General features: G+C 43.1%; 1 protein-coding gene across 1 annotated transcript in view; it reads right to left on the bottom strand.

The window, feature by feature from the left end:
* Positions 1-2,543: 2,543 nt before the first annotated feature.
* Positions 2,544-24,804, bottom strand: part of LOC139370689 (protein tyrosine phosphatase receptor type T) — a 435,744-nt gene continuing 413,483 nt past the window's right edge. The window contains exons 22-34 of the mRNA XM_071110314.1: positions 24,561-24,637; positions 23,609-23,645; positions 22,238-22,335; positions 21,680-21,796; positions 19,830-19,984; positions 17,908-18,043; positions 14,374-14,523; positions 12,489-12,662; positions 11,206-11,337; positions 10,031-10,156; positions 9,096-9,259; positions 3,735-3,870; positions 2,544-3,066 (exon numbers count right to left, since the gene is read on the bottom strand). Coding sequence (XP_070966415.1) covers positions 3,013-3,066; positions 3,735-3,870; positions 9,096-9,259; positions 10,031-10,156; positions 11,206-11,337; positions 12,489-12,662; positions 14,374-14,523; positions 17,908-18,043; positions 19,830-19,984; positions 21,680-21,796; positions 22,238-22,335; positions 23,609-23,645; positions 24,561-24,637 — 1,556 coding nt within the window. The 3' untranslated portion in view covers positions 2,544-3,012. The remainder of the gene's footprint in view (positions 3,067-3,734; positions 3,871-9,095; positions 9,260-10,030; positions 10,157-11,205; positions 11,338-12,488; positions 12,663-14,373; positions 14,524-17,907; positions 18,044-19,829; positions 19,985-21,679; positions 21,797-22,237; positions 22,336-23,608; positions 23,646-24,560; positions 24,638-24,804) is intronic.

Below are 24,804 nucleotides of genomic sequence, written 5' to 3'. Positions count from 1 at the left end.
TCACGACAACTGGACCGTTGATTAGTGAGAATTAGGGTAGATTCATAGGACTAAGGTTTAACCCCTATGGTACACTTTTTTTCCACCTTCCAATATTTCATGGATTAAACTTGAGTACTACAACTTTCAAGATGAATCAAAACACTATTTCATCCATATATTTTGTGCATAAAGGCTCTTTAAACCTGTTTTTTTTTTAACGATTAATAGATACTTTCCTGACCCTAAAATATGCCATTTGTTTTTAACAAATGTACTCAAAACCCTATAGAATGAAAACTTAATGAGAAAATCTGTTGGCAAGCAAGTGGGAGGGTTTTCAGCAGTTGAATTACATTTATTCAGCGTGCGCAAGGGAACCACCTCTACAAAAGCCATTTTTTTCAACTTCATAAGGTAAGTCTGAATATCAACTACTGAGAAGAATGTAGGAAAGGTGTGCATAAGAAAGGTGTAATTTCTATGTCGGAATCGGGCCCCAAATGCATTGTGTATATGCTATTTCTTAACTTTCTATCTGCACTCATTAATTCTGGAGATGACTGAATTTGATTTTGTCTTCAGTTTCTGGTGTTATGACCATGCATTAATTAGCAGCACCATCTCTAGCGATGAAGATGCATTCCTCTCCCCAAGTCACCGAATGCCCTTGTTTTATGTGTTAAAGCAGATATATTAGATGCCCCCTAAATAATGACATTTCAGTGAGAGCAAATGAAATGGGCCAATAGCCAAACTCATTAAAAAAAAACAAGAATACATGGCATTATTTTAGGCTTGTTGAAGGGGGGTAAAATGGATACAAATCACCCTGTGGCAAAATGTAATATATGAACAACTGCACCAGATTGGCCCTTGCATCCCAATGAGGGATTATCAAATGTAGCCACATCACAGCCTTAAATGGATGGGACTAGAATGAATTGGTTCATTTGCATGTGTCTGTCTTTGTGTGTAACACTCTGTCCGCACATGTATGCATTAGGTGTCTGGGATTTAATGGTTAAAATGGGAGGGTTGGATCTTGATTTATCAGTATTTTGTTTGATTCTCGCTGAGATTGATGTTTCACCTTCGTAATGCTATTGTAATGTAGGCTTGACATTCACTGTATATAATATCCATGGTTGGTTGATGAAATGTATTGAAAGAAGAATTATTCAAATCTATTGTTCAACATTTTGGTCCCTTTATTTGATGTTACCACATTTTCTAACAACAAAACAACCATGGCAATTTCATCACCAGTTCTAAATATCACTTTGCTAGACAAAAAAAACAAAAAAAATGATACAAATTCAAGAAAAAAAAGGAGGAAAACAAAATATAACACAGATAGTGGAGATATGAAAAGTCTTAATAAAGCCTATCGGGAAAAAAAGGAAAGCAACTTGCATTCACATTATCCTCTCTTCCATTCAAAATCCAACACTGTTTCTCTTTGTGCTTTCAGTCACCAAACAACTGCATGTCAATAGTACAACTACGCTGTGAGTTGATGTAAGACTTCTTCAAGTCACTGTCCATGTTGAGCAAAACATTCTACTGAAAAAGCCCTATACAACACTGTACTAAAACCATTCAATGGACAGAAAACACAACAAATAAAAATAAAACAGTTAGCTCGCAAAATTCAGGCTGGGACTCGCACCATAGAACGCTTGTAATTTATAGGTCATTTCCAAATGGGCCAACATCTGCAGTCTACCTTGAATGTGATTTATGCAAACGCGGTAACATTGTCTATAAAACTAGAGCGCTTGGATCAAATCCCTGCTTCATTCAAGAGTTGGGTTCACAATTTCAGATTCTGGATTCTGTTACCATGTCAAACAGTATGTATTAGATGCATAGGGAGAGAGTAAATGGCAGAACACACGTATGGTGTCCATATTAGGACATCCTTACACAAAGCCAAACTGCTCCTAGAGTATGGGCGCAGAATGAACAAGGATGAAAAGCAAAGTATTCTTCTCACCAAAACCTGAGGTTGGGCAACAGTAGGGCAGGGGCTGCTACAGTGTTTGACAAGCTTGAGGTGCATATTACTAGAACATTATCCCACTCCATCCTTCGGGCTGACACGTTTCTTCACAATTTGGTTAAAATCGTACGTGCGCTTAAAGATGTGAATATGGCACTGTCGATCAAATTACACAAGAGTTGAATGGGTGTTTGAAGGTAAAGCAGTGCAAAATACAAAACACATGAACGCTTTGATGAATACTGTATACGTAGCGCCAGCATAGAATGCTAAAGCGTTGACTGACTCTCCCTGTCAATGGAGAAAACCAGAATGGGCCTCGGAATTCATGATTGTCTGCATAGCACAAGAGCCATGGGACACCAGAATGATGAGAACATGCCACAATATCAAAACAAACCAAAACGTTGACTGAAGACATCACATTGCGAATGTGAGAAAATCAGTGTGTGAACATGGATATAAACATATTGCAAGAACCACAAAATCCAAAGAATTACAAAATGTATCTGCCATTTTATGTTCAACCGTTTGGGGTGGGTCAAGGGGGGGGGGCATATAATACAGTCGTTATTAAGGTTCATTAAAAAGAGGTGCAAAGCCAGGGAGAGTTTGAATCTTCTGTCTTTGTCTGTCTGGTGGTATCGGTTCTGTTGGTTGGTCTGCATGTATTTTTATTAGCATCCCCATGATCTCAGCTAATCTTCCAGGTTGTACTTTTACATTGAGGGTGTGACATTCAAGGCATATATCTAAAAAGGAAATGATTGTACAAGATCACATCACAGTTCAAGATGGACACTGAAGAGAGAAGAAACGAGTTGAGGTTGTCATTTCATTTTTTCTTTATACAAACAAAAGCGGTCCCAGTCTTGCAGAAGTGGGCACATGAACCCAGTGTGGAGGGCGTTTTTTTCTTCTTCTGTACAGTTTCATGTGTGTGTGGTTGCACCCACACATCCCCTGCCTTGGATGGGTTGGTGTTTCTGCAGTCAGCACTGTGTCCCACGGACACGAGAGGCAGTCTCTCAGAATGCGCTAAGGGCCTCCAGAGCAACTTCATAGCAGAATTTATACTGTTCCTGGAAAAGGGAAAGACTAGTCACACATTGGCATCATTTTTTCATATCATCTCTCAGAAAGTGAACTTAGACATCAGGCTCATGGATCATTTTTACATTTTTTATAATGGATAAAAAGGGAAACTCAAGCACACTGGGGATCTCTATGCTTCCAACAATAATATTATCAATCTCTTCCATGAGTAGCACTGGTTCGTAAATTCAAGTGGGAAAATAACATTCAGAGACAATGTAACAGTAGATAAACAACAAAGATAATCAAATCATCTTTGATCTAAATACAATAAATTCCATGCAGGATTATGACAGCATCTTCAAAGTCTACAATAACCTTTTTACTACGGTAGTTGTCTTTTGCCACCAAAATCTGCTTTAATTCTAAGTGAACAGCTGTGCCCAACATGAGATAGTTCTGTGAAATTGAGCATCTTGTTTCCGAGGCTATATTAGAAGGTAGAGACATCTGCTAAACAACACCTGCCATAGCAAGTCATCAGCCTGAGGATATGTGTGTGTGGTGTGTCTTACTGTCTATGGTCTAAAACCTGTCCAATAGAGCCACAACTGTGTGTCCTACGTTGCTTATATAGTAGGTACGGATAGAAACCGTCCTCAAGCCTCTTATACAGTACCATATCACCCTAACTGTTGTGGTCAGTGGAATGTACCATAGTCTCCACCATGTTGGATTTGTTGTTCCTCAGCGTCTTGACGGTGTGGAACACGTCTACAATGTTCTGCTGCTGGATCATCTCACTGATGCTGCAGATGGCACAGAAGGTACCACTCCGCCCACCACCCGTCCTGTTGGAGAGAGGTTAGGTAGCCTAGTGGTTAGAGCATTGGACTTGTAATCAAAAGGTTGCAAGATTGAATCCCCGAGCTGACAAGGTAAAAATCTGTCATTCAGCCCCTGAACACTGATCCTAGGCCGTCATTGAAAATAAGTTGTTCTTTTAACTGACTTCCCTAGTTAAATAAAGGTAAAAAAATATATAATAATAATAATAATAATGTATATATATATATATATATATATATATATATATATATATATATATATATATATATATATACACTGCGTAAAAAAATAAAGGGAACACTTAAACAAGACAATGTAACTCCAAGTCAATCACACCTCTGTGAAATGAAACTGTCCACTTAGGAAGCAACACTGATTGACAATAAATTTCACGTGCTGTTGTGCAAATGGAATAGACAACAGGTGGAAATTATAGGCAATTAGCAAGACACCCCCAATAAAGGAGTGGTTCTGCAGGTGGTGACCACAGACCACTCCTCAGTTCCTATGCTTCCTGGCTGATGTTTTGGTCACTTTTGAATGCTGGCGGTGCTTTCACTCTAGTGGTAGCATGAGACGGAGTCTACAACCCACACAAGTGGCTCAGGTAGTGCAGCTCATCCAGGATGACACATCAATGCGAGCTGTGACAAGAAGGTTTGCTGGGTCTGTCAGCGTAATGTCCAGAGCATGAAGGCGCTACCAGGAGACAGGCCAGTACATCAGGAGACGTGGAGGAGGCTGTAGGAGGGCAAGAACTCAGCAGCAGGACCACTACTTCCGCCTTTGTGCAAGGAGGAGCAGGAGGAGCACTGCCAGAGCCCTGCAAAATGACCTCCAGCAGGCCACAAATGTGCATGTGTCTGCCCAAATGGTCAGAAAGAGACTCCATTAGGGTGGTATGAGGGCCCGACGTCCACAGGTGGGGGTTGTGCTTACAGCCCAACACCGTGCAGGACGTTTGGCATTTGCCAGAGAACACCAAGATTGGCAAATTCGCCACTGGTGCCCTGTGCTCTTCACAGATGAAAGCAGGTTCACACTGAGGACATGTGACAGACGTGACAGAGTCTGGAGACGCCGTGGAGAACGCTCTGCTGCCTGCAACATCCTACAGCATGACTGGTTTGGCGGTAGGTCAGTCATGGCGTGGGGTGGCATTTCTTTGGGGGGCCGCACAGCCCTCCATGTGCTTGCCAGAGGTAGCATGACTGCCATTAGGTACCGAGATGAGATCCTCAGACCCCTTGTGAGACCATATGCTGGTGCGGTTGGCCCTGGGTTCCTCCTAATGCAAGACAATGCTAGACCTCATGTGGCTGGAGTGTGTCAGCAGTTCCTGCAAGAGGAAGGCATTGATGCTATGGACTGGCCCGCCCGTTCCCCAGACCTGAATCCAATTGAGCACATCTGGGACATCATGTCTCGCTCCATCCACCAGTTGCACCGCAGATTGTCCAGGAGTTGGCGGATGCTTTAGTCCAGGTCTGGGAGGAGATCCCTCAGGAGACCATCCGCCACCTCATCAGGAGCATGCCCAGGCGTTGTAGGGAGGTCATACAGGCATGTGGAGGCCACACACACTACTGAGCCTAATTTTGACTTGTTTTAAGGACATTACATCAAAGTTGGATCAGCCTGTACTGTGGTTTTCCACTTTAATTTTGAGTGTGACTCCAAATCCAGACCTCCATGGTTTGATCAGTTTGATTTCCATTGATCATTTGTGTGTGATTTTGTTGTCAGCACATTCAACTATGTAAAGAAAAAAGTACTTAATAAGAATATTTCATTCATTCAGATCTAGGATGTGTTATTTTAGTGTTCCCTTTATTTTTTTTCGAGCAGTGTGTATAGTTGAAGAAAAGGGGATGAATGAGGATAGAGAGAGAGGTTAAAACAGGGGGATGAGAAAGGGACAGATAGAGCTAGGAAGAGGAACAGAAAGGTATAAAGAGGTAAAGGAAGAGAAGGAGACATGGAGAGCAGGGGAGGGAGAAAGATACAGGTAAAGAGAGGTGAAAAGGATAAAAGGGATAGTAAAAGGACAGAGAGAGTGAAGGAGGACAGAACGTTAACGACAGCTGGGCCTAAAATGACCCCTCTTCAAGCTAATGAGTAGTCATTCTGACTGCAACATCCTACATTTTGAAACATGCTATCAGAAAAATAATAATTTGGTTGTTTTTATGAATGTCCTAGGTAACAGATTTGATAAAATCAGCACAAAAGCAATAATAAAATTTGAATGAATATAAGTCTTTATATGACACCAGTCAAAATAGTTTATTGCCAGCTCATGCTTAGATGGAATATGCAACGGCATCGTTTGGAGCATGTCCATGTCACATAAATAACAAAAGCTTGTGAGTGCGTTGCTGGTGTTGTTTTTTTGCTTGAGATGTAGGGTCTGCTCTCTCATTGATGACATTTTGTGCTGATAATTAATCGGCACTTAGCATTGTCACCGGCTTGTTCTATCCCTTTCTCTCTCCTGCTCGGGCACCAGCTCACTGCGCACTGTTCTGGCATTTTTTTGCGCTCAAGTCTCAGAGGTGTAGATTCAGGCTCAGAATCAGACTCAGAATTAGAAGAATAAACATAAGATATGTTATGATTCATTTCATCCCCACCATCCGAGGAATTTTCATTCAGAATTTGTAGCAATGCTAACGCAGCATGTGCATCCGTTTGTCTTGGCCTTCTTGCCATTGTAAATTAAGCACACTCTCACAGTGTACTCCAAGTAGGCCAGAGTATACTGATAAGACTGCTTGGATTCGGGGGACTGGTATGAGACTGACCGCTCAAATTGGCCTTATGTAGCAAAATGTCATATTATTATTTTTTTTTTTTTACCTTCGATAAGAGTAGTAACTCATAGCTACAAAATGGTATATCATACACTGCATTTCTGAGGAACAATGGGAAGGTAATTCTGCTTTGAAAGTTGATAAACTTTTGTGTTTGAGAAAAGGACTTTTGAATTGTTTGGAACCAACTGGAGAGCTCTCCTTTACCTACACCCATTCGGCATTGTTCACACCCTCTTAAGCCAGCCCTACCCATCTCTTTAAGGATTCACATGAGGTCATGTGCTAAACATAAAACGTAAAGTAAAGATTAAGACTAAAAGTAGTAGTAGTCTACAATAAGGGAAAATTCCAGGTAAACAGAAAGTGTCCAGATAAAAATATGTAATAAATATTAGATGACGCTTACCCAGACACACTTGTCTAAATTGATGGGTCATGTGAAATAAATGCTATAACCCCCAGCCACATCCAGTGGTGGAAAAATTACTAAATTGTCATACTAGTATAAATCATTTCAAATTCCTTATATTAAACCAGATGGCACAATTCTTGTTTTTCTTATTGACGGATCGCCAGGGGCACACTCCAACACGCAGAATTGACAAACAAAGCATTTGTGTTTAGTGAGTCTGCCAGATCAGATGCAGTAGGGATGACCAGAGAAGTTATCTTGATAAGTGCATGAATTGGAACATTTCCCTGTCCTGCTAAGCATTCAAAATGTAACGAGTACTTTTAGGAGTCAGGGAAAATGTATGGAGTAAAAGGTACATTATTTTCTTTAAGAATGTGGCAAAGTAAAAGTAGTCAAAAATAAAAAAGAGTAAGGTAAGGTAAAAAATGACTTAAGTTGTACTTGGAAGTATTTTTACTTAAGTACTTTACACCACTGAGTGCAGTTTAGTAACAGCCAAGCTAAGGCGTAACAAACACTGATACCCTGACGAAGACAGCTTGTCTGTCGAAACGTTATTATTATTGCATCTTAGCTCCTAGAGTTGTGAGGCTCTCCTTTTATTTTTCAAGTGTTCTCCTCCGCTAACCAGCACCTCACCTAAACAGGTGTGCGTTTCTTTTGCCTCAAGAAATCAATGGGCACTTGATTAGACTAGCATCAGTGAACTGTTACAAAATAGGTTTTGTTTGGTATTTTGGGCAGTGGGGAGAGAAATCACATCCAGGACTTATCGTGTTTTGTTATCGTTGGGGCTGGTCCTTGAAATCAGTCTCCACTATGGATTTTCATCCTCACTCTCCCTAATTTAAGCTTCATAATAGGGTCCATAATGTGGCTAAATCACTATGAAGCCAGTGATTATGAGAATGGGAGAGGTGCTGTTTGCTTGGCTATAGCTGACAATGCTGTTAACTTCTTGGTGACAGGGGGGCAGTATTGAGTAGCTTGGATGAATAAGGTGCCCTCTGGTCATAGGAACAACATGAATGTGTGCATGAGGCAGAAAAAATGTGGTGGGACTCGAGTTTTGTCATCAGGTGGAAAACGGTGTCCCCTCTCTCTGGTCAGTCTCACCGGAGGAAAGGAGAGAGCAGGGACCTGAGAGGCAGACCCTCTGCTGCTCTCTCCATCTGCTGACACTGACCATCAGATGCAGGTACCATCAGTCCAGTGAAATAAAACATACAATTATTTCAATTTATTCTCAGCTGTGCCTCACACATTGTACAACTGATCTATTTTGTTATGAAAGCTTGAGTATTGAAATATAATATGGTCTGAGAAGAACAACATTAGCATAGCCAATATGCTGTGATAATGTATTAGGCCTACGGCACAAACCTCATTCCAACATATATTTGTTTATTAGGTTATTGTTGCATTTTTTAAGTCAAGTTAAAACAAAATCTGAGCGGTGGATCTCAGCTTGCCTTTTGACTTCCAAAGTTTGACTCAGAAAAGGTTGGTGACCACTGCTCTAGAAGAAAACAGCACTAAGGAAGCATGCAGTGATGAATACATTCATAGAGCACATTCCCTATTGTCATCCTGTCTGAGATGAGTATAGTGTAGAATATGAGTAGGGCCAGCCAGAATATATACAGGGAAGTTCTTCCACCACTACCTTAACAGTAAGGTAAATGTCTACATGTTGCGTTGTTTAAAACTAAAACTAAACTTCAATCATTCAGTAGCACAATTTGTTTTAATTTGAGTTAATCACAGGAATTTATTCCTTTTTGTTTTTATAGTTTCTGCACTTTCAGAAACTCTACCCCTCCACATCCTGTCTGGGTTTAAATATTAGGCCCTTGTATCCAATGTCCATGGACGTGTAACTGTCCTAATATGGACATCGTATAGGTGTACAACTTCCATGAATGTTTGAGTCTGTCCTAATACTGACACCGCAATACAATGACTGAACTCCTTCTGAGCCCCTTTAACTACTCACAGGCAGTGGACCACAGTGCGTCCGTCTCCCCCGTCGTATTGCTCCTGCCACTTGGCCAGACGTCTCACCAGCTTCAGGATAGAGCGCTTGGACAGGGGCGTGTCGCGGTAAGCGGGCCAGCCAATGAACTGGAAATGCTGCACCAAACGGTAACCGTCCTGGGGCTGCCAAAGACAGTGAGAGAGAGAATCATAAATTAATGCCATCGTCAACATCATTGTTGTCGTCAACATCATCGTCATTGCCATTATCAAAACATCCTCAGCATGGACAACATCACAGTCAGCATCCTCATCATAATCATCAATCTAATGCTAATCTTCCTCCTCATAACCGTCACGAAAATGTGTAGATAAATCAAGTTTACCTCTGTGTCCACTGTAAACCTAAACCACTCAAGTTATTAAATTACTGCTGATGCAATCCCAGTGTCTTTTGGCTCATTGTGGCTATGCTTTCCTTAGCCAGAGCAGAGCCAACGACTGGCAACTACAATAAAGACGTCAGCTGGGAGGAGGGAGGGTGGGGGTCAGCTGAATTCTGTCGTGCATGAGCCGTGTCATCCGCTTGTGGCGGTGGTGATGGAACCATTTCATGGTAAATTGGAGATGCCGCCACTGTGGCTTTTCGCACCGGCACAGAGCAGAGCGTTGATTAGCTGGCCAGCAAAGCCTGCTTGTGATGCTGGTGAAAGTGGGAGAACCATGAGTGAAAGAGAGGCAGAGAAGAGGAGAGAGAGAGAAGAGTAACCATGTGCCACGAACACAGGGATTCGCATTGTGGTGATTTAAATGGGGTCTAATGAGTAGTACCGTAGAAATCAGTCTGAACCAGCCACTGCTCTGCCAGGCTGGACCTGTCTGTTAGCGCCATCTGCATTGGCAGGGCTCAAAGCAGAGGGTGAATATTTACAGGGTGATAAACATGATACAGACCCTGGCCATGTTACAGATCCTGAAGATGCGGTTGATGATATCTTCGTCGATGTCAGCTGAGATGAACTCCACCTGGATGGGGCCATAGCAGCAGGAGCTCTTCTCGGGCCAGTACTGCATGCACAACTAGGGATTGAAGAGGGGTTTAGCCATAGAAAAAGAGTTTAGAAGTAGTTTTACTCCTATGGGTACATTTAATATCGCTGTCGTTGCACCGATCACAGGATATTGACTTGAAAGGGAATGTCTGTTCTAGTTGTAGTTGTAGTTCTGGCATGAGCTACATCACGTTAGGTACACCACATACTGGTGTGGACACTGTTGTTGACTACTTGAGGATTTTACCCATTGGGGAGCACTGGAAAAATTACATAAACTACACATCACTTTAGCCATTTGAACAAAACCATCTGAGTTAAAATGCAAGGTCATACTGCTGGGCATAAGCAATTGAAGGTCATGTGCATACAAAAGAAAAGCCTTGACCTTATTGGCCTCTGCACGGTACACCTACATCTTAGGGCCATGATGGGTTATCCTCCAGTCTACAGCTTTTGAAGGGTTCCAACCTTTCAAACCAGTCAGTTGGAAAATGTCACTACTTGGGAACAAAATCTAGATTTTTTTTAACGTAAATGGGATGTTATAAAGGGTCCAGACACGTTTTTAGCAATTTCCCTTGGTTTGAGAAACTTGCTACAGCAGATATTGACTTCCTGAACCTCATTCTGGAGTTCAAGGGCATCCCAAAAACTTTTTTTTTTTTAAAGACACAAAAAAAGTGTCTGGACCCTACTATAACATGCCATTTATATAAAAAATACAGATTAGGTTCCTAATAGTGAAATTCTCCTCCTAATATGGGAGGTATTGATGTGCTCTTTGCTAGATTTCAATGTTGTTGTCTGAGTGTTCTGGGAGCTATGTTGGATAGCTAAACCCTGGGCAGAGAAAAGAGCAGCTCTCCTATGAGGCTTATCCTGCTCCATGAAACTGTGTGTGTGAGTCAATGAAGGAAATGACAATGGAGGGATAGAGGGAGATGAATAGAGAGAGATAGAGCATGTGTAAGAACCCCGAGCAGACCGACAGTCAAAAAGATTATTGGTCTGTGTGTATGTCGATGTATGTACACCCATATGTGTGTGCGAACCCCGGGGGTCAACAACACACACCTGTGCGGCATCCATCTCGTTGAGCATTACTATCGAGGAGCAGTTGTAGTCGAACACCAGCCTCCAGAAGTCGGCCACCGTGTTGGGCAGTGGGTGCTGGGTTACGATGAAGGCTGCTGGCTGTTTATGGCTCTGGAAAAAAAAATCAATGACAAACACCACAACACTTCAGCCCCTGGTAGCGAGAGAGAGAGACAGATGAGAGAAAGAGAGCGAGAAAGAGCAGAGACGCTGGTGGGACCGCTAAAACAGCCACGGGTCACGGTGGGTTTCCAATGCCTGATCAACTCGTGGCGAGGACAAAGAGCCCGGCAAACTCCCACGGACAGTGTTAACCTTGCATCGTGATGCATTGACAAGAGAAATCCCACTGCAGGTTATTACGTTGTTGCCAGACAAGCAGGCCGGGTCTGAGAAAGACACTGCAGGTCATTACGTTGTTGCCAGACAAGCAGGCCGGCCAGGCCGGGTCTGAGAAACCCCGCTGCAGGTCATTACGCTGTTGCCAGACAAGCAGGCCGGGTCTGAGAAAGACACTGCAGGTCATTACGCTGTTGCCAGACAAGCAGGCCGGGTCTGAGAAAGACACTGCTGGCTTTATTTGACGCCACCTCTGTGCTTGTTATTGCCTGCCGTTCTTTTCTCATCAGCACTGTGTGGCTTATCTGGATCTGCGTGTGTGTCGTTTGGTAGATCTGCTTACGAGGGCCTAGAGTATGACGCTGCTTTCGCAGCCATTACTTATCATTTACCACAGTGCTATCACTTAATGGTGTGTTGGTTGATGATCAGTTGTCAAATGATGTTGTTGGTTATTTTTTTATTGCTGTTGCCCTTTGACATTTCATTTTTGTAACCTGTTATCTAATTGAGTTGCATTTGCATGTACCCAGTCACTGCCTCCCCATTTCCCACAAAAACAATGCAGTAAATACAAAACATAACATCCCTATTCTAATTAATAACGCAACAGAACCGAGGCATATCTCAAACTAACTGATCTGTGTCTTTTCCAGGTTGGATTACATCAGCCAAGCTAAATCCAATGGTTTACGCTACTTGGCAGCCTCTGACACAATTTGCCTCAGTCATGATTGGTGTTGTGCAGACCTGCATGGGTTCAAATAGTATTTGAAATCGTTGAGCGTTTGTTTGAGCCTGGTTATAGATGGGTAGGGTTTGCACATTTGGGACAAGGCATGTTCAATCAAAGAGACAGACAGACAGCGAGAGAGAGAGAGCAGGGAAGAGAGAGAGCAGGCGAGAGAGCGAGATTAATTTACGTCCATGAGGGCAGCGTTGATGTAGTTACTGGACTCTCCGTCCACGGAGATGAGGAAGGGCAAGCATCGATCCACAGACAGGACATCCATGCTGCGGTTCTTGTCGTGGTTCCGGGGGAGCAGTCCCACGCTACAGTCTTCAGGCCGGACCCGGGGAGTCACGATGTTCAGAGTCTGGAGAGGGAGGATGTTATTTTGACAATTATTATAAGGTTTAACAAACATATTTTTTGGGGGAAGGAAACCTCCATTTACTTACCAAGAGTTGCTGAATATTTTCATCTTCGACACCTGCATTTTTTTCTGTCATAACTCCTCATGTAAACGACAGGGTATCAACAATCAAACCAGAGTTGTTCGCAAGACAAGACCATATTAGCTAAAGCCTATAGGCTAGCAACGCTCACCTGAGGATCTGTCTATTTGTATTTCCTTTGTTTGAGGGGTGCAAAATCCACTTGTCACTTAAATATTGCTAGATTGATTGCTTTCATTTTACTCCTGCAACTCTTTCATACTCTTGCTTGTGCCTGTCGTTTTTTCCCCATTACGCTACGACCACAGAAATGTTTGTAATGACCTGTCAAACAATGGAATACATTGTCTTTCTGATGCATCTATAAGAACGCTAAAGCATAGTCTGGGATTAAACGCATCGTCTTGATACTTACATCACAAGAAAGAGACGAAAGAAAACTATTTTGATGGGTGTACAATTGATTTGTAATTAAAAAGTAATAATTTAATACAGTTGAAATGTTTACAAAATACCCTGAAATGAAAGCAACTTCCAAAGATGAACACTCGGATTATAGTGATACCATGTCCGATCTTGCAAACAATATAAATAATGTTTAGAAAGGTGTAATCCAGATCCAAAAGTGTTGATTTTTAATCCAAGGTTATCCTGCTATTGACACACTTGTTGAATTATGCAACTGAACATGACAGCAACAGTAATCAATGAAGCAGTCTAGACAGTGCAGGTGAGTGCAGATAGGCCTATACAGAACAGGTTTTTGGTGGATGCAGGCCTGCTCCACCCCTTGATGTTAATGTATTCATATATGGAAATACATCCAGTGTGTTTATGCAAATGGCTCATATATGATTTGCTTTAAAAAAAATAATTATAAAATACCTGACACCATTAGAAAATGTATATATATATATATTTTTTTTTTGCCCCTTTTCCTCCCCAATTTTGATCTTGTCTCCTCGCTGCAACTCCCAAACGGGCTCGGAAGGCGAAGGTCGAGTCATGCGTCCTCCGAAACGTGACCCTCTAAACCGCGCTTCTTAACACCCGCCCGCTTAACCCGGAAGCCAGCCGCACCAATGTGTTGGAGAAAACACGACCGAGGTCAGCCTGCTACGATGAGCCAAGTAAAGCCCCCCCCCGGCCAAATCCTCCCCTAACCCGGACGACGCTGGGCCAATTGTGCGCCGCCCTATGGGACTCCCGATCACGGACGGTTTTGATACAGCCCGTGATCGAACCCTGGGTCTGTAGTGACACCTCTAGCACTGTGGTGCAGTGCCTTAGACCGCAGCACCACTCGGGAGGCCCATATGCATTCTAAGAAAAAAAAGGGATACTTGAATTCCCACAAAAATCCCTGGATTTTTGTGCTATAATTCAATATCAGTCAATATCTGGATTTAAAAAATGTATTGTTCTTGGGGAAAGCAAATGTAACTCCTTTTAGTTGGAAAAGGCTAATGACATGCCTCTTAGGAAGAAAAGCGAAGGACGGACAAACAGACAGACAGACAGACGGACAGACGGAGAGACGGACAGACGGAGAGACGGACAGAGGGACATAGACAGGTAGACAGACAAACGTACCGAGAGTTTAAGAGTTAAGAAGTGGAGGGTGCTAACCTGAAATTCATCCTTAATTTGGCTGGAGTTGGTCTGTGGGTCAAGTCTGCTGATGTTGTAGTATATGGCTCTGAATTCACAGACTGGGATGGCTGTGTTTCCACACAGGCAGGCTTCAAGGATGGCGTCGTGGACAAAAACATACTGCTCCTGGGGTAGGAAATGATGAGATAACAGGTGTAATGACATACAGTTAGATGTTCATGTACTTCTACCCTTTAGGTCAACCTCAAAACACTAACCACCTACTTTATCACAGCACTTCAACCAGTAGTTAGACCCGATTCAAATCCATTAGTCTCAATTCACATGTACTGTTGAAAAGTGTCGAGAAGCAGAGCAGTGCATACAGGTACCGAGCACAGCTGTAGAATTTTGATTGTACACAGCGACACAAAAACATAATGTGTAGCCATTATTGAACGTCAATACGTCATATCTAACACAGTTCTGCGAAGGCAGCCCTGCATTTTCAACACGTACTCTCGTGCTCTGATGAAACGGATTTCATAGCCTGAAGAGCGCTTCGCATAAATTTGCATTTTGAAGCATGTAAAGTAATATCCTGTGGAGAAGTAAATGAACCACAGGAAAAAAGGCAGCCATGTTACAGCCTTAAAAGGAGATCAAGAGGCTGTGTGCGGTTCAACAGCGGATGCATTGTGCTCATCAAGTAGCCAGACATATTAATTCATCTCCAAAATCCCAGCCATTCGCCTGTGAATAGAAATATGCATATTTTCACTCAACAATGCAGAAGGCTCAGGGTTTAGAATGTTAATTGCGGCCATGAGAGCCGTCCGGGGCTAAATCCATCCAGAGTTGACCTCCGCTATCCATTACCTTGATAGCTGGTGCTACTCGGGAGCAGAGAAAGCCTTTTAAAAGATGAATTGCTTTTTGTTGTTTTGTGCCGGATTATCTTTGAATAGTGCTTTAAACTGACACAAATTGCCCTCTACCCATTAATGCACCCGGCATCCATTTTTAGCCATTGAAGTGGCATATATAAACACTGTGTATGACATACTGTAATTCTATCTACTCATCATTGTATTCATACGAGTACGAGTTGGGACTAACCTAAGAAAAGTTTGCTGTCGTTTTATTATTTTAGGGGGGACTGCAAAACCGAGTGGCAGACTGGACGCAGGGTCATAACCCTAAGACCCTAAGCAAACACACCTGCAAACTCATTTGCAAAAAAAAAAAAGTGTGCAGGACAAAGATATCTATTATTCAGCGTGTATGTAATATTAATAGGAACATTGGGATGGATGATGCATGACTGAGCACACTCCAGAGGTAGCTAGGCTAGTCCGACATGGGAACTCTTCCAGAGGAAGATCAGTTGGGATATCAAGTGTGGTGATGGTGTGTATGAACGGTTGCTAGTCGTGGAGTCGCTGAGAATATACAATGTATTCGGTCTAGTGGGTACAAACATGGTTATGGAGGATACTGATGCTTATTCCTGTTGACAATAGCCGGTTTGTCGTTATGGCTATTGACCATGGACTAGCAGTCAGAGTGATTGAGGAGAGCAGCTTGAGCAAGATGAGAATCGCAGAATCGCTAATCTTGATCAAATAATGAGTAGTTAGTTGGATGCAAGGTGATTTGTAGAGCAGTGATTCTGCGTGGCCCGACTGCAATGTAGTTGATCTCAAACACACACATTATCTCACAATAGTTGTTTCCCCCATTCTCTCCACTAGAGAGAAGATCTTGGAATGGCTAGTGTTAGACTTGAGTAAAGACCACTGTTCTGTGGAAGCCATCGCTTACTGCATGATCCAGTGGGAAATTTAACCCTAATAACCTGGCTTGGATGTCTGGCAGCTGAGGCCCAGATCCCTCTGTCTCAAAGGCTTAGAGACAATAGAAGTAGAATCTGGTCTGAAGGTCTGAGTTACTTTCCTGTTCTAGAGATTCTATTTCTATGCTTTACATTCTCCCTCCATAGGACTCACTTCTTATCTAGGCTTTTAGACCAGTAGCCACCAACCTTTTTGGGTCAAGATCACTTTGAGTCAAACATTAACGAGTTAAAAACAGTTCAGTAGCAGAGGTCTGTGCAGTAGGCTATCGGCCCAATACATGCTTGTATTGCCCTGCCAATGTTTTTCCTTCTCAGACCAATTTGAAATGATATTTTTTTTTTTTTTTTTTTTTTACTGGACTGACGGCCTGCATCTGATGGTCAGTTTGAAGGGAGGGGGGGAGCAGCAGTGAGGCTGCCTCTCAACCGACTCACCATCCCTCCGCTTTCCCTCCCTCAGCTGAGAAAAGTTGACAGTCTTCTGCCTCATGCACCAATTCATGTTGTTACTCCTATGACCAGAGAATGTAAAATATTCCTCAATAAAAAATAAAAACCACGAGGCACTAATTACAGCGCTAGCTTATCAGAACCGTTTGTTATACTCATTCATTGCAGCTGAAGTGCTGGTTGTAGAGTGAGTGGAATTAGGGATAATGCACATTTTACAGCGTATGGGTTATAAAAGTGTTAACCGTGCTGAATAATAACTTAAACATAAACACTTATTCATAAAAACAGCAGCTCTTTGCTATATTTGTTAAGTCTCTCTCTAGTCATGGTTTTGAACTTTTTGAAATCTCACAATATCAACTTTGCTGTGTGTTCGAGGCGTATTTTTGTGGTCTATGGCTCGAGGAAACTGTGCAGACACAGTGTTCGGAGCTATCTGATTGGCCAGCAGTAGTCCTATAGGTGCACTTGATTTGCTCTCTGGGCTTGCCACGTAGTCGGAGTTCTACCTTCAGACAAGTAAAATGGTTCAAAATGGGAACACTTTGCCTTTCCGGCACTAGGGTTGCTTAATCAAGTGCACCTACAACCAACAGCGTTAAACAAATAAAATAAAATAGTAATGGAAGGCTTTTTAGTTTTTTTCCCCCGAAATGTTTGGTGATCGACAAGGAATGCCTTGGTGACTACTTGTGACCACTGCTTTAGACCATATAAATATAATCTGGTCTTGAAGGGTTTTGTCCATGCTAGAGATTGTATTTCTATGCTTTACACCCTTCCTCCATATGACTGATTTAAAAAAATCCCTGTTGAATATTTCAGGCAGAGCAACTGTGAGCAGTGGGCTGTGACATAGGATCAGTCTGGTGACCGGCTGGGAAAGGCCAACGCCAGCAGGCTACTGTCTGAGTCTTGTCAATCCTTCCGCCATGGCGATGGCAAATGCTACGCTAAACAGACTTGCTGTGTCTGAAAACTCTAGTTGCACTCTCTAATTTTATGGCTAATGCTAGCTGTGTGAGTGCTAGTAATCACTATGAGCACAATTGAACCAAATAAGGAATGCCTAATGCTAACCTCAAAATTGCATGATTACGCGAGGTATAAGGGTGGCTAATGCTAAGCTAATTAGCTAACTGCACTTTTATTCCTTTTGCATGGCACTGTAATGACTAATGTTCAAGCTATAATACAATATTGCTCTCTTCTCTACCCACTATCCGCACACAAGCTAATCAGTATGCTGCTTCACCAACCTCGGTTTGCACCATGTTAACCCTTTGTGAGCGCAGCTCCCGGATGCAGTTGAAGATGTCCACCACTCCCTCGTTCTCAGCCATATCCAGCATGATGTCCACAGCTATGAAACAGCCTGTCCTTCCAGCCCCGGCACTGGAAAGAGAGGGGGAGGGAGAGAGAATACAGAAACAGAGACAGAGCGCATTTAATTTCTCCAGTATGTTCTGTACAGTAGCGAGGGCAGCGACACATGAAGACACATGCTCCGGCCCTATAATAAACAGGCCGGGGGTTATATTGAACCGCGCTGAGCTCCCTCGGTTATCCAAAGGAGGCAGGACAGCCTTACAGCGCTGACAAACAGCATACTCCAACCCCCCAGGTAGGGGTTAGAGCTATTCCCCCTGACCCTGGTGTTAGGTGTTAAGGAAATAAACCCAGCAGAGTGGCTGGGTGGAAGGGAGGGGGCAAGGGAGATAGTGGTGGAGAAGAGATAGAGGTAGGAGAGGGGGGCTGCTCAGCCATCATTCACTCGGCAGCTTCTTGACAGGTCCCAGCTCCGGAGCTCAGGAGCCAGGGGCCGCTCAGTGGCTCGGCAGCCCGACAGATTGCCTGTCAGCCGCCAGTGATTAATGGAGAGCGCAGCGAACAACTAGGTCCTGGCAGGGGGATAACGGCCAAGGAGTGCCCCAGGAAATTAGAAATTACTCCGCAGTCTGTCAGTAGGGCCTTCGCTCTGCGGGCCAAAGCTCATCCTGTTGTCCTTCATTCCATCTATCGTTCAGTTCAGTGGGGGGAATGGCTGACAACCTATAGGCAGCTCCATGGGACATTCGTTGTCAAACCTCAATGGGGGAATTGAGGTTGGGGAGCAATCGGGAAGTTGTACGTCAAAAGCCAGGCTGACTTTTTTAGGAGAACATGAACCGACCATGGTTTGGGTTGTGGAAAAGCGACGATGTACTGAATGAGAGGTACAGGGAGGTTAAATATTGTGGGTTGCTAAGGGGATGCAAATGCCATGCCTATTAGGAAGAAAAGAGTGACAAACAGACAGAGGGACAGAGACCGAAAAACAGACAGACAGATAAAGTGGATGTCACTCTCCTGCGACAGGTGGTTCATAAAGGTTAATGTCATCGATTAATGTCATCGACGAGTGGGCGAAGATAAGGGGCAGGAGATAAAGTGGCGGTAATAAACTTTGCCATCGTCTCTCCCCATCTCGTCCTCTGGGTTATTAGAGGGAGCAAGGCGCCCAATGCTTCATGAGAGCAGAAAGAGCAGCGCTTGGCACTTGAGCTAATCCACTCTGAAAATGTCTTAGTCACATCTGCTTTGTTTTGAGAGACCCGAGCCAAATGTAAAATTGCATTGTGCCATTTAGCAGCTTCTCCCTGTCACATCTCATTGTGCACGCTCACGCACTCCATCCTTCTGTCCCCTCCCCTCTTCTCCACTCTCCCGTGCCTCCCCCTTCACCTGTCTGAGCTCAATGCCTCTGTTTCAAGGGGTGGGTGTTTGAGTGGGCTGGGGAGGGGTAGATGAGACAAGGAGCAAGAGAGAGAGGCCTTAGTCTCCCATCGCTCTCGCTCATTCATTTTTTGACCTAAAAATGTACGTGAAGGCCCCCAGCTACATTTTTGTCATTTAGCAGATGCTCTTATGCAGAGAGACTTACAGGAGCAATTAGAGTAATAATGCCTTGCTCAAGGACACATTTTTTTTACGAAGGCAGCTCAGGGATTCAGACCAGCGACCTTTTGGTTACTGGCCCAATGCTCTTAGCCACTAGGCTACCTGCAGCTAGCTACTGTTGTTATTTCTGATTAAATAAAGTATAAATAAATACATAGACAAAAGCCCTGAGTGTCAAATATGTCATCCCAGTAGTCCTGTGTTATGTCCCACAATCCCCCTCAGTGTGGACAGTATGTACCTGCAGTGGGCCACAATGGGGCCAGCGTCGGGCGGGTTGAGGAACTTGACCTGGCGGACGAAGCCCAGGAGGCCGGTGGCATAGCAGGGTACCCCGTGGTCAGGCCAGCTGGTGAAGTGGAACTGACGGATCTCTCGAATCTCGTGGTGGCCCTTCTGAGAAGAAACAAAATGGAGGCTTAAATGGAGACAAATACATGACACGTTGGAAGTTAATAAGTTATTGGCATAGAGCTTCCTATTGATTGATTCTGACACTTTCCAAGTGGGAAACTTGGGCCTACTCTTTCTACAGCAGGTTTCTAAGTTAGAAATGTCTGAGTTTCCTGGAATTCCTGGAAACTGCGGGCTGACTAAACAAAATGGAGACTTAAATGAAGACGTATGGGGCTTCCTGGAAACTGAAGATCTGACGGGCTCCCATTCCGGCTCAACAACTGAATATACAGTAGCTATCGATTTGTTTCTTTTAAGAAAATACATTATGACGACTTGAGCATACAGGCAAGTATTGAGGGGAACAAAACAAAAGGTGATTTGATAACTGGAGGCCTATTGATTTCCTTTCCTTCGATGTTCAAATTACATTCCGAAATCAATATGGGGTAAACATCTAAGATGGGAAACAACAAAGCCACAAAATGCAGTAAATCACAGATTGGGAAAAAAGGTAGGTAGGGCCTAGCTCATGTTTACCATGGCAACGTGAACTTGGCAGAGTAGAAAGTAACTGGTTCTCACTCTTAAAGGCACGTGGCATGATACTAAAAACCCACTCCAATAAGGATATCAGCGAAGGCAGCAGCACATAAAGGGAGTGGATGTGCGGAAACTGGAATAAGGCCATTTACAGAACAGTAGAGCGCTGGGCTTCAGTAGTAATAATAATCACAGGCTTCACACCTCCACTCCCTGTGCTAATGCTAAGCGGTTAATTGCCATTCGGGTTGGTGAGCTGTTTAATCCCTGCCTGCCAGCTTTGATATGCCAGCAAAACCCACATAACAGTTAATACCGCAGTTAAAATACCTTCACTGTTTGGAGTGTATGGACACATACCACCTTTAATAGTGCATTGGAGTGTAACAGTGTAAAGCGGGGGTAAACTGTGTCTAAGCTTGCCAAACCAGTGGGCTCTGGTTTAACATATTCTCAATGGATTAAAGTGAGAGTGTGTGTGTGCGGGCCTAAAGATCTATCTATCTGCGTGGTGCAGTAAAATAATCCCCTTGGACTCATCATTAATAATGCTTTTCATAATTTCAGAACTCATTATTTTCTGCAATTAAAACAATTTAATACGCTATATTTGAACGCATACGCATCTGAAGCGTGATTCCCGGCCATCACAGTGCACTGCTTTTTAAGGCACAGGAATTAAGGTTGTGGTGTGATGGTGGCGTTTTGTAATGACAATGTCCCGTTTCCCTTTCAAATGAAGAGTGTGAGCAGGTTAAAAGGAACTTTAGCTTTCTTGCAAAACAGATGGATTAAAGCATTGCAAAATTAGTTGACTACTAGCTCGTGTTGTCTGCCTAAGTGGCTTTCACAGAGCCACAGAAAGATGCATTTCAAGCCTATCAATGCTTGCTAGTTTCGTGACTGTTCCTCTGATATTTCCCTTTTAAAGGGAGCCAACAGAACAATAGCGTCGCATACGGAATCCTGCATCCCAACTGTATTGTTCTTCTTTCAATGCAAATCCTCACTGATTACCAGTGTTCAATTATACTCTAATTTCCCAGTTGGACAACATAGCTTCACCTTGCTGTCAACCACAATGTTAATCCGGCAAATTGGAATGAATGAAAACTAAACAAGCAAGCCTGGCTATTGACTTAGTCCGTGTACCTTCTGTACTGTGAAGGTGCGGATGACATACTCGGCCAGTGGCTCTGTCTCGATCAGTGTCACCTTGACATCTCCGTACACTTCGGTCTCGTCAGGCCAGTACCTCACACACTTCACCTGGGCAGAGAAACATATATGGTCAGTGCTTAGTCTATTACAGAGGCTATATGGGACTTTTGCCTCTGGAGGTGCTGTTGAGCCAAAAGGGGTCCCTGAAATGGACAGAAATAATATTATTAAACATAACATTAAAGGACCAATCAGAGGAGTTGATAGCATATAATACATACAAAGAGGCCTGATTTAATGGCATTGAATTACATTTTGTCGTCACATATTTGATGTTGATTTGTTTTAACTATTTGTTATCGCATATATTTGTTGTGAACATTAATGGTATGAGGTGTAGGGAAGGGGAATACGAACTATGATTGACACACCCTGATCTATTAAACAACTGGCTTTTGCAGCGGGGAAAGAAACAGCACAGAATTCCATTCAGTATAAGAACTTAGCCGCTTGCTCTAACACCTTTCAAATCCTCTTTGATGAACTCACCCTGCCCACTTCCACCAGGTTGGTAACCATGACAATACTGCCGGAATTCTCCTGCCAGATCATCCTCCAGAAATCTCTCACTGTCTCCTGCATGGGGCCTGGAAGGAGAGAAGGAGAGCAAGGATGAGATCATGCAGGATTGGACAGAGATAATGTCATAACAGGAACCAGGAAGTACACAGGAGCAATGACTGTGTATATGAATAGGCAAAGTCATCGATCACTCTGTACCATTCATTCCTATGTGAAGACTCAAGTGTTTCTTAATCCTGGGGACCCAAAGGGGTGAACATTTTAGTTTTTGCCTTAGCACTACACACCCGATTCAAATCATCAAATATGATGAGTTGACAATTGGAATCAGGTGTGAAGTGCTAGGGCAAAAACTAAAAATGTGCACCCTTTTAGGTCCATAGGACCAGGATTAAGAAGCACTGAATTGAAGCCAAATTAAGTCAGTAAAGATGGAGACTCGTGGTGACATAACATACACAGTTTGAGCTGCTCCAGGAAGTGACATTGCAGGTTAGCTCAGTGTTGCCCCATCTCATTGAGTAACTCAAGTTGAAGGCCAACTGGGGTACTGCAGGATGTCATTAGCAACTAAATAATCCTGGTACCATGATTGTCTTTGAATTATACTATTTTTTTTTACACGAAGATTGATCACAAAGATTGCACATTTTCTATTCACAATTGGGGATCCTGTTTTTTGCTAACAATGCCTGCAGTACCGTGGTCGGCTTTGAACTTCTGTGGCGCCAATGAGAGGGGGCAGTCGTTCTTCCCTGCATAATGTTAAAATTGTGTCATTCGGGCCTCTTCTAAAATGATACCCTATCCCCGGAAATGGCACATTGTATCCCCAATATAGTATATTACTTTTGACCAGAGCCCCCATTGACCTTCCAGTGCAGTTATACTTCCCAAATAATATTCAGACATCACTGTCTCATCATTATTTGGTCGCGTTCCCTTGCTCAGACGTTGCATGCATCAACCAATCATTGTGTGCCATGTCATCAACTGTGTCATTGACTGACAGATTTCTAAAACGTGGTTAGCCCGATACTTAAAATACCTATCCAGGCGTTAGCAATGTCTGAGCAGAGGAACGCGCCCTTTATCTTATCCCAGAAGGAGAGCGACTTGTCCAAATCACAACCATGCCCAGGATCAGTTAAAGAAAAGCCCCAGTTTGTTATGGAACAAAAGGAATGGGGTGTTAAATTTTTGTCATTGGCTTTAAGAGTATTATTATTATATATATATTTTTTTTACATCTGAGTAATTGCCTCCCCCATGTCTGGGGATACTTTTCCAGGTGTCTTGCGTCTTACCAGCCCCCCCCCCCCCATCCAATTGAATTACCTTGTGTAGCGATGTAATGTCTTGGTCTATGATACCCCTGTGAGAAAAAGAAGAGAAAAAATAAAACCCCCAGGCGTACTGTAACAGCTCAAGGTCCTTTCAAATCAGATCAAATCAAATCCGAGAACCTTCATTTTCCTATCCGCCAAAATGGAAATGCTTAGTTCAAATGAATACAGTATATACATTCCATATCCTTAATAGGACATTGCCATTTCACCATATCAAGTGGGAATGTGTGCGTGAAACAAATTCTACAAATTCATTACTATTACAACCGGTATGAGAGAAATAAAAAAATCAACACAGTTGAGGCTCCTAGAGCTGGGTATAACAATACATTTTACCAGCGGATCTTGGCACATCGACCCAGTAATTGTTTTATTAGAGGAAATGGGGCTCGATGATATGATTATACACACAGCTATAATGCCGACTTGTCCCGATGCTGCTTCTTGGAGTACAGGGCATTCCCTGCAGCATAATAGAGACAATCATATCTACACTGTCGTTATGGTAGTTATGTCAATGCAGAATTCTTTCATCCGAAGATGAGCAAATGCATGCTCAGATGCAGTACGCTGTGTTTGCAGCAGATATGTCAATGTTACAGGCACATTGCCTCGTAATAAGCGTATATGTTTTCTACTGTATATATAATCTCCGTTTGTGTGATGATGGTGTGCCATATTTTGAGTCCATCCTTGTAAAATCAGTCTTCACTGACCATTCATAATAGTAATGTTTGTAGCGTGATGTACTACAGCACCCGCAATGCTCTATGCAATATTTGATTTTATCTTAGTAAAGATGTCATGAAGTGAAATGCTGTCTCATCTCCTTACTAATACATGGTGTCAGAAGGCTAAATGAGACCTTGTATTAAGTCAAATTCAAAAGCAATCAGATAAAAATTCAATTCCCCTTCACATCTCCGCCGCCCCATACTTACGTCTATGTAGTTGGCGTTGATGTAGTCTGAGTGGGGGTCTCCGTCCAGCAGTTGCAGCCTGACTCGAGTGTGGTCATCTGTGGGGTCAAAAATTCACAAAAAGCAGGCCTAAAGTTACATTTACCCATTCAAGGTTCACACAACTACACCTCAACATCAAATGTCTGAGGACTTCGGCACCCTATTCCCTGCATAGGGCAGTGGTCAAAAGTAGTGCACTATGGGCCCTGGTCAAAAGTTGTGC

The sequence above is a fragment of the Oncorhynchus clarkii genome, chromosome 17 (genome assembly GCF_045791955.1).
Source record: "Oncorhynchus clarkii lewisi isolate Uvic-CL-2024 chromosome 17, UVic_Ocla_1.0, whole genome shotgun sequence".
Classification (NCBI taxonomy): Eukaryota; Metazoa; Chordata; class Actinopteri; order Salmoniformes; family Salmonidae; genus Oncorhynchus; species Oncorhynchus clarkii.
This window is presented reverse-complemented; position numbering and strand designations above follow the sequence as displayed.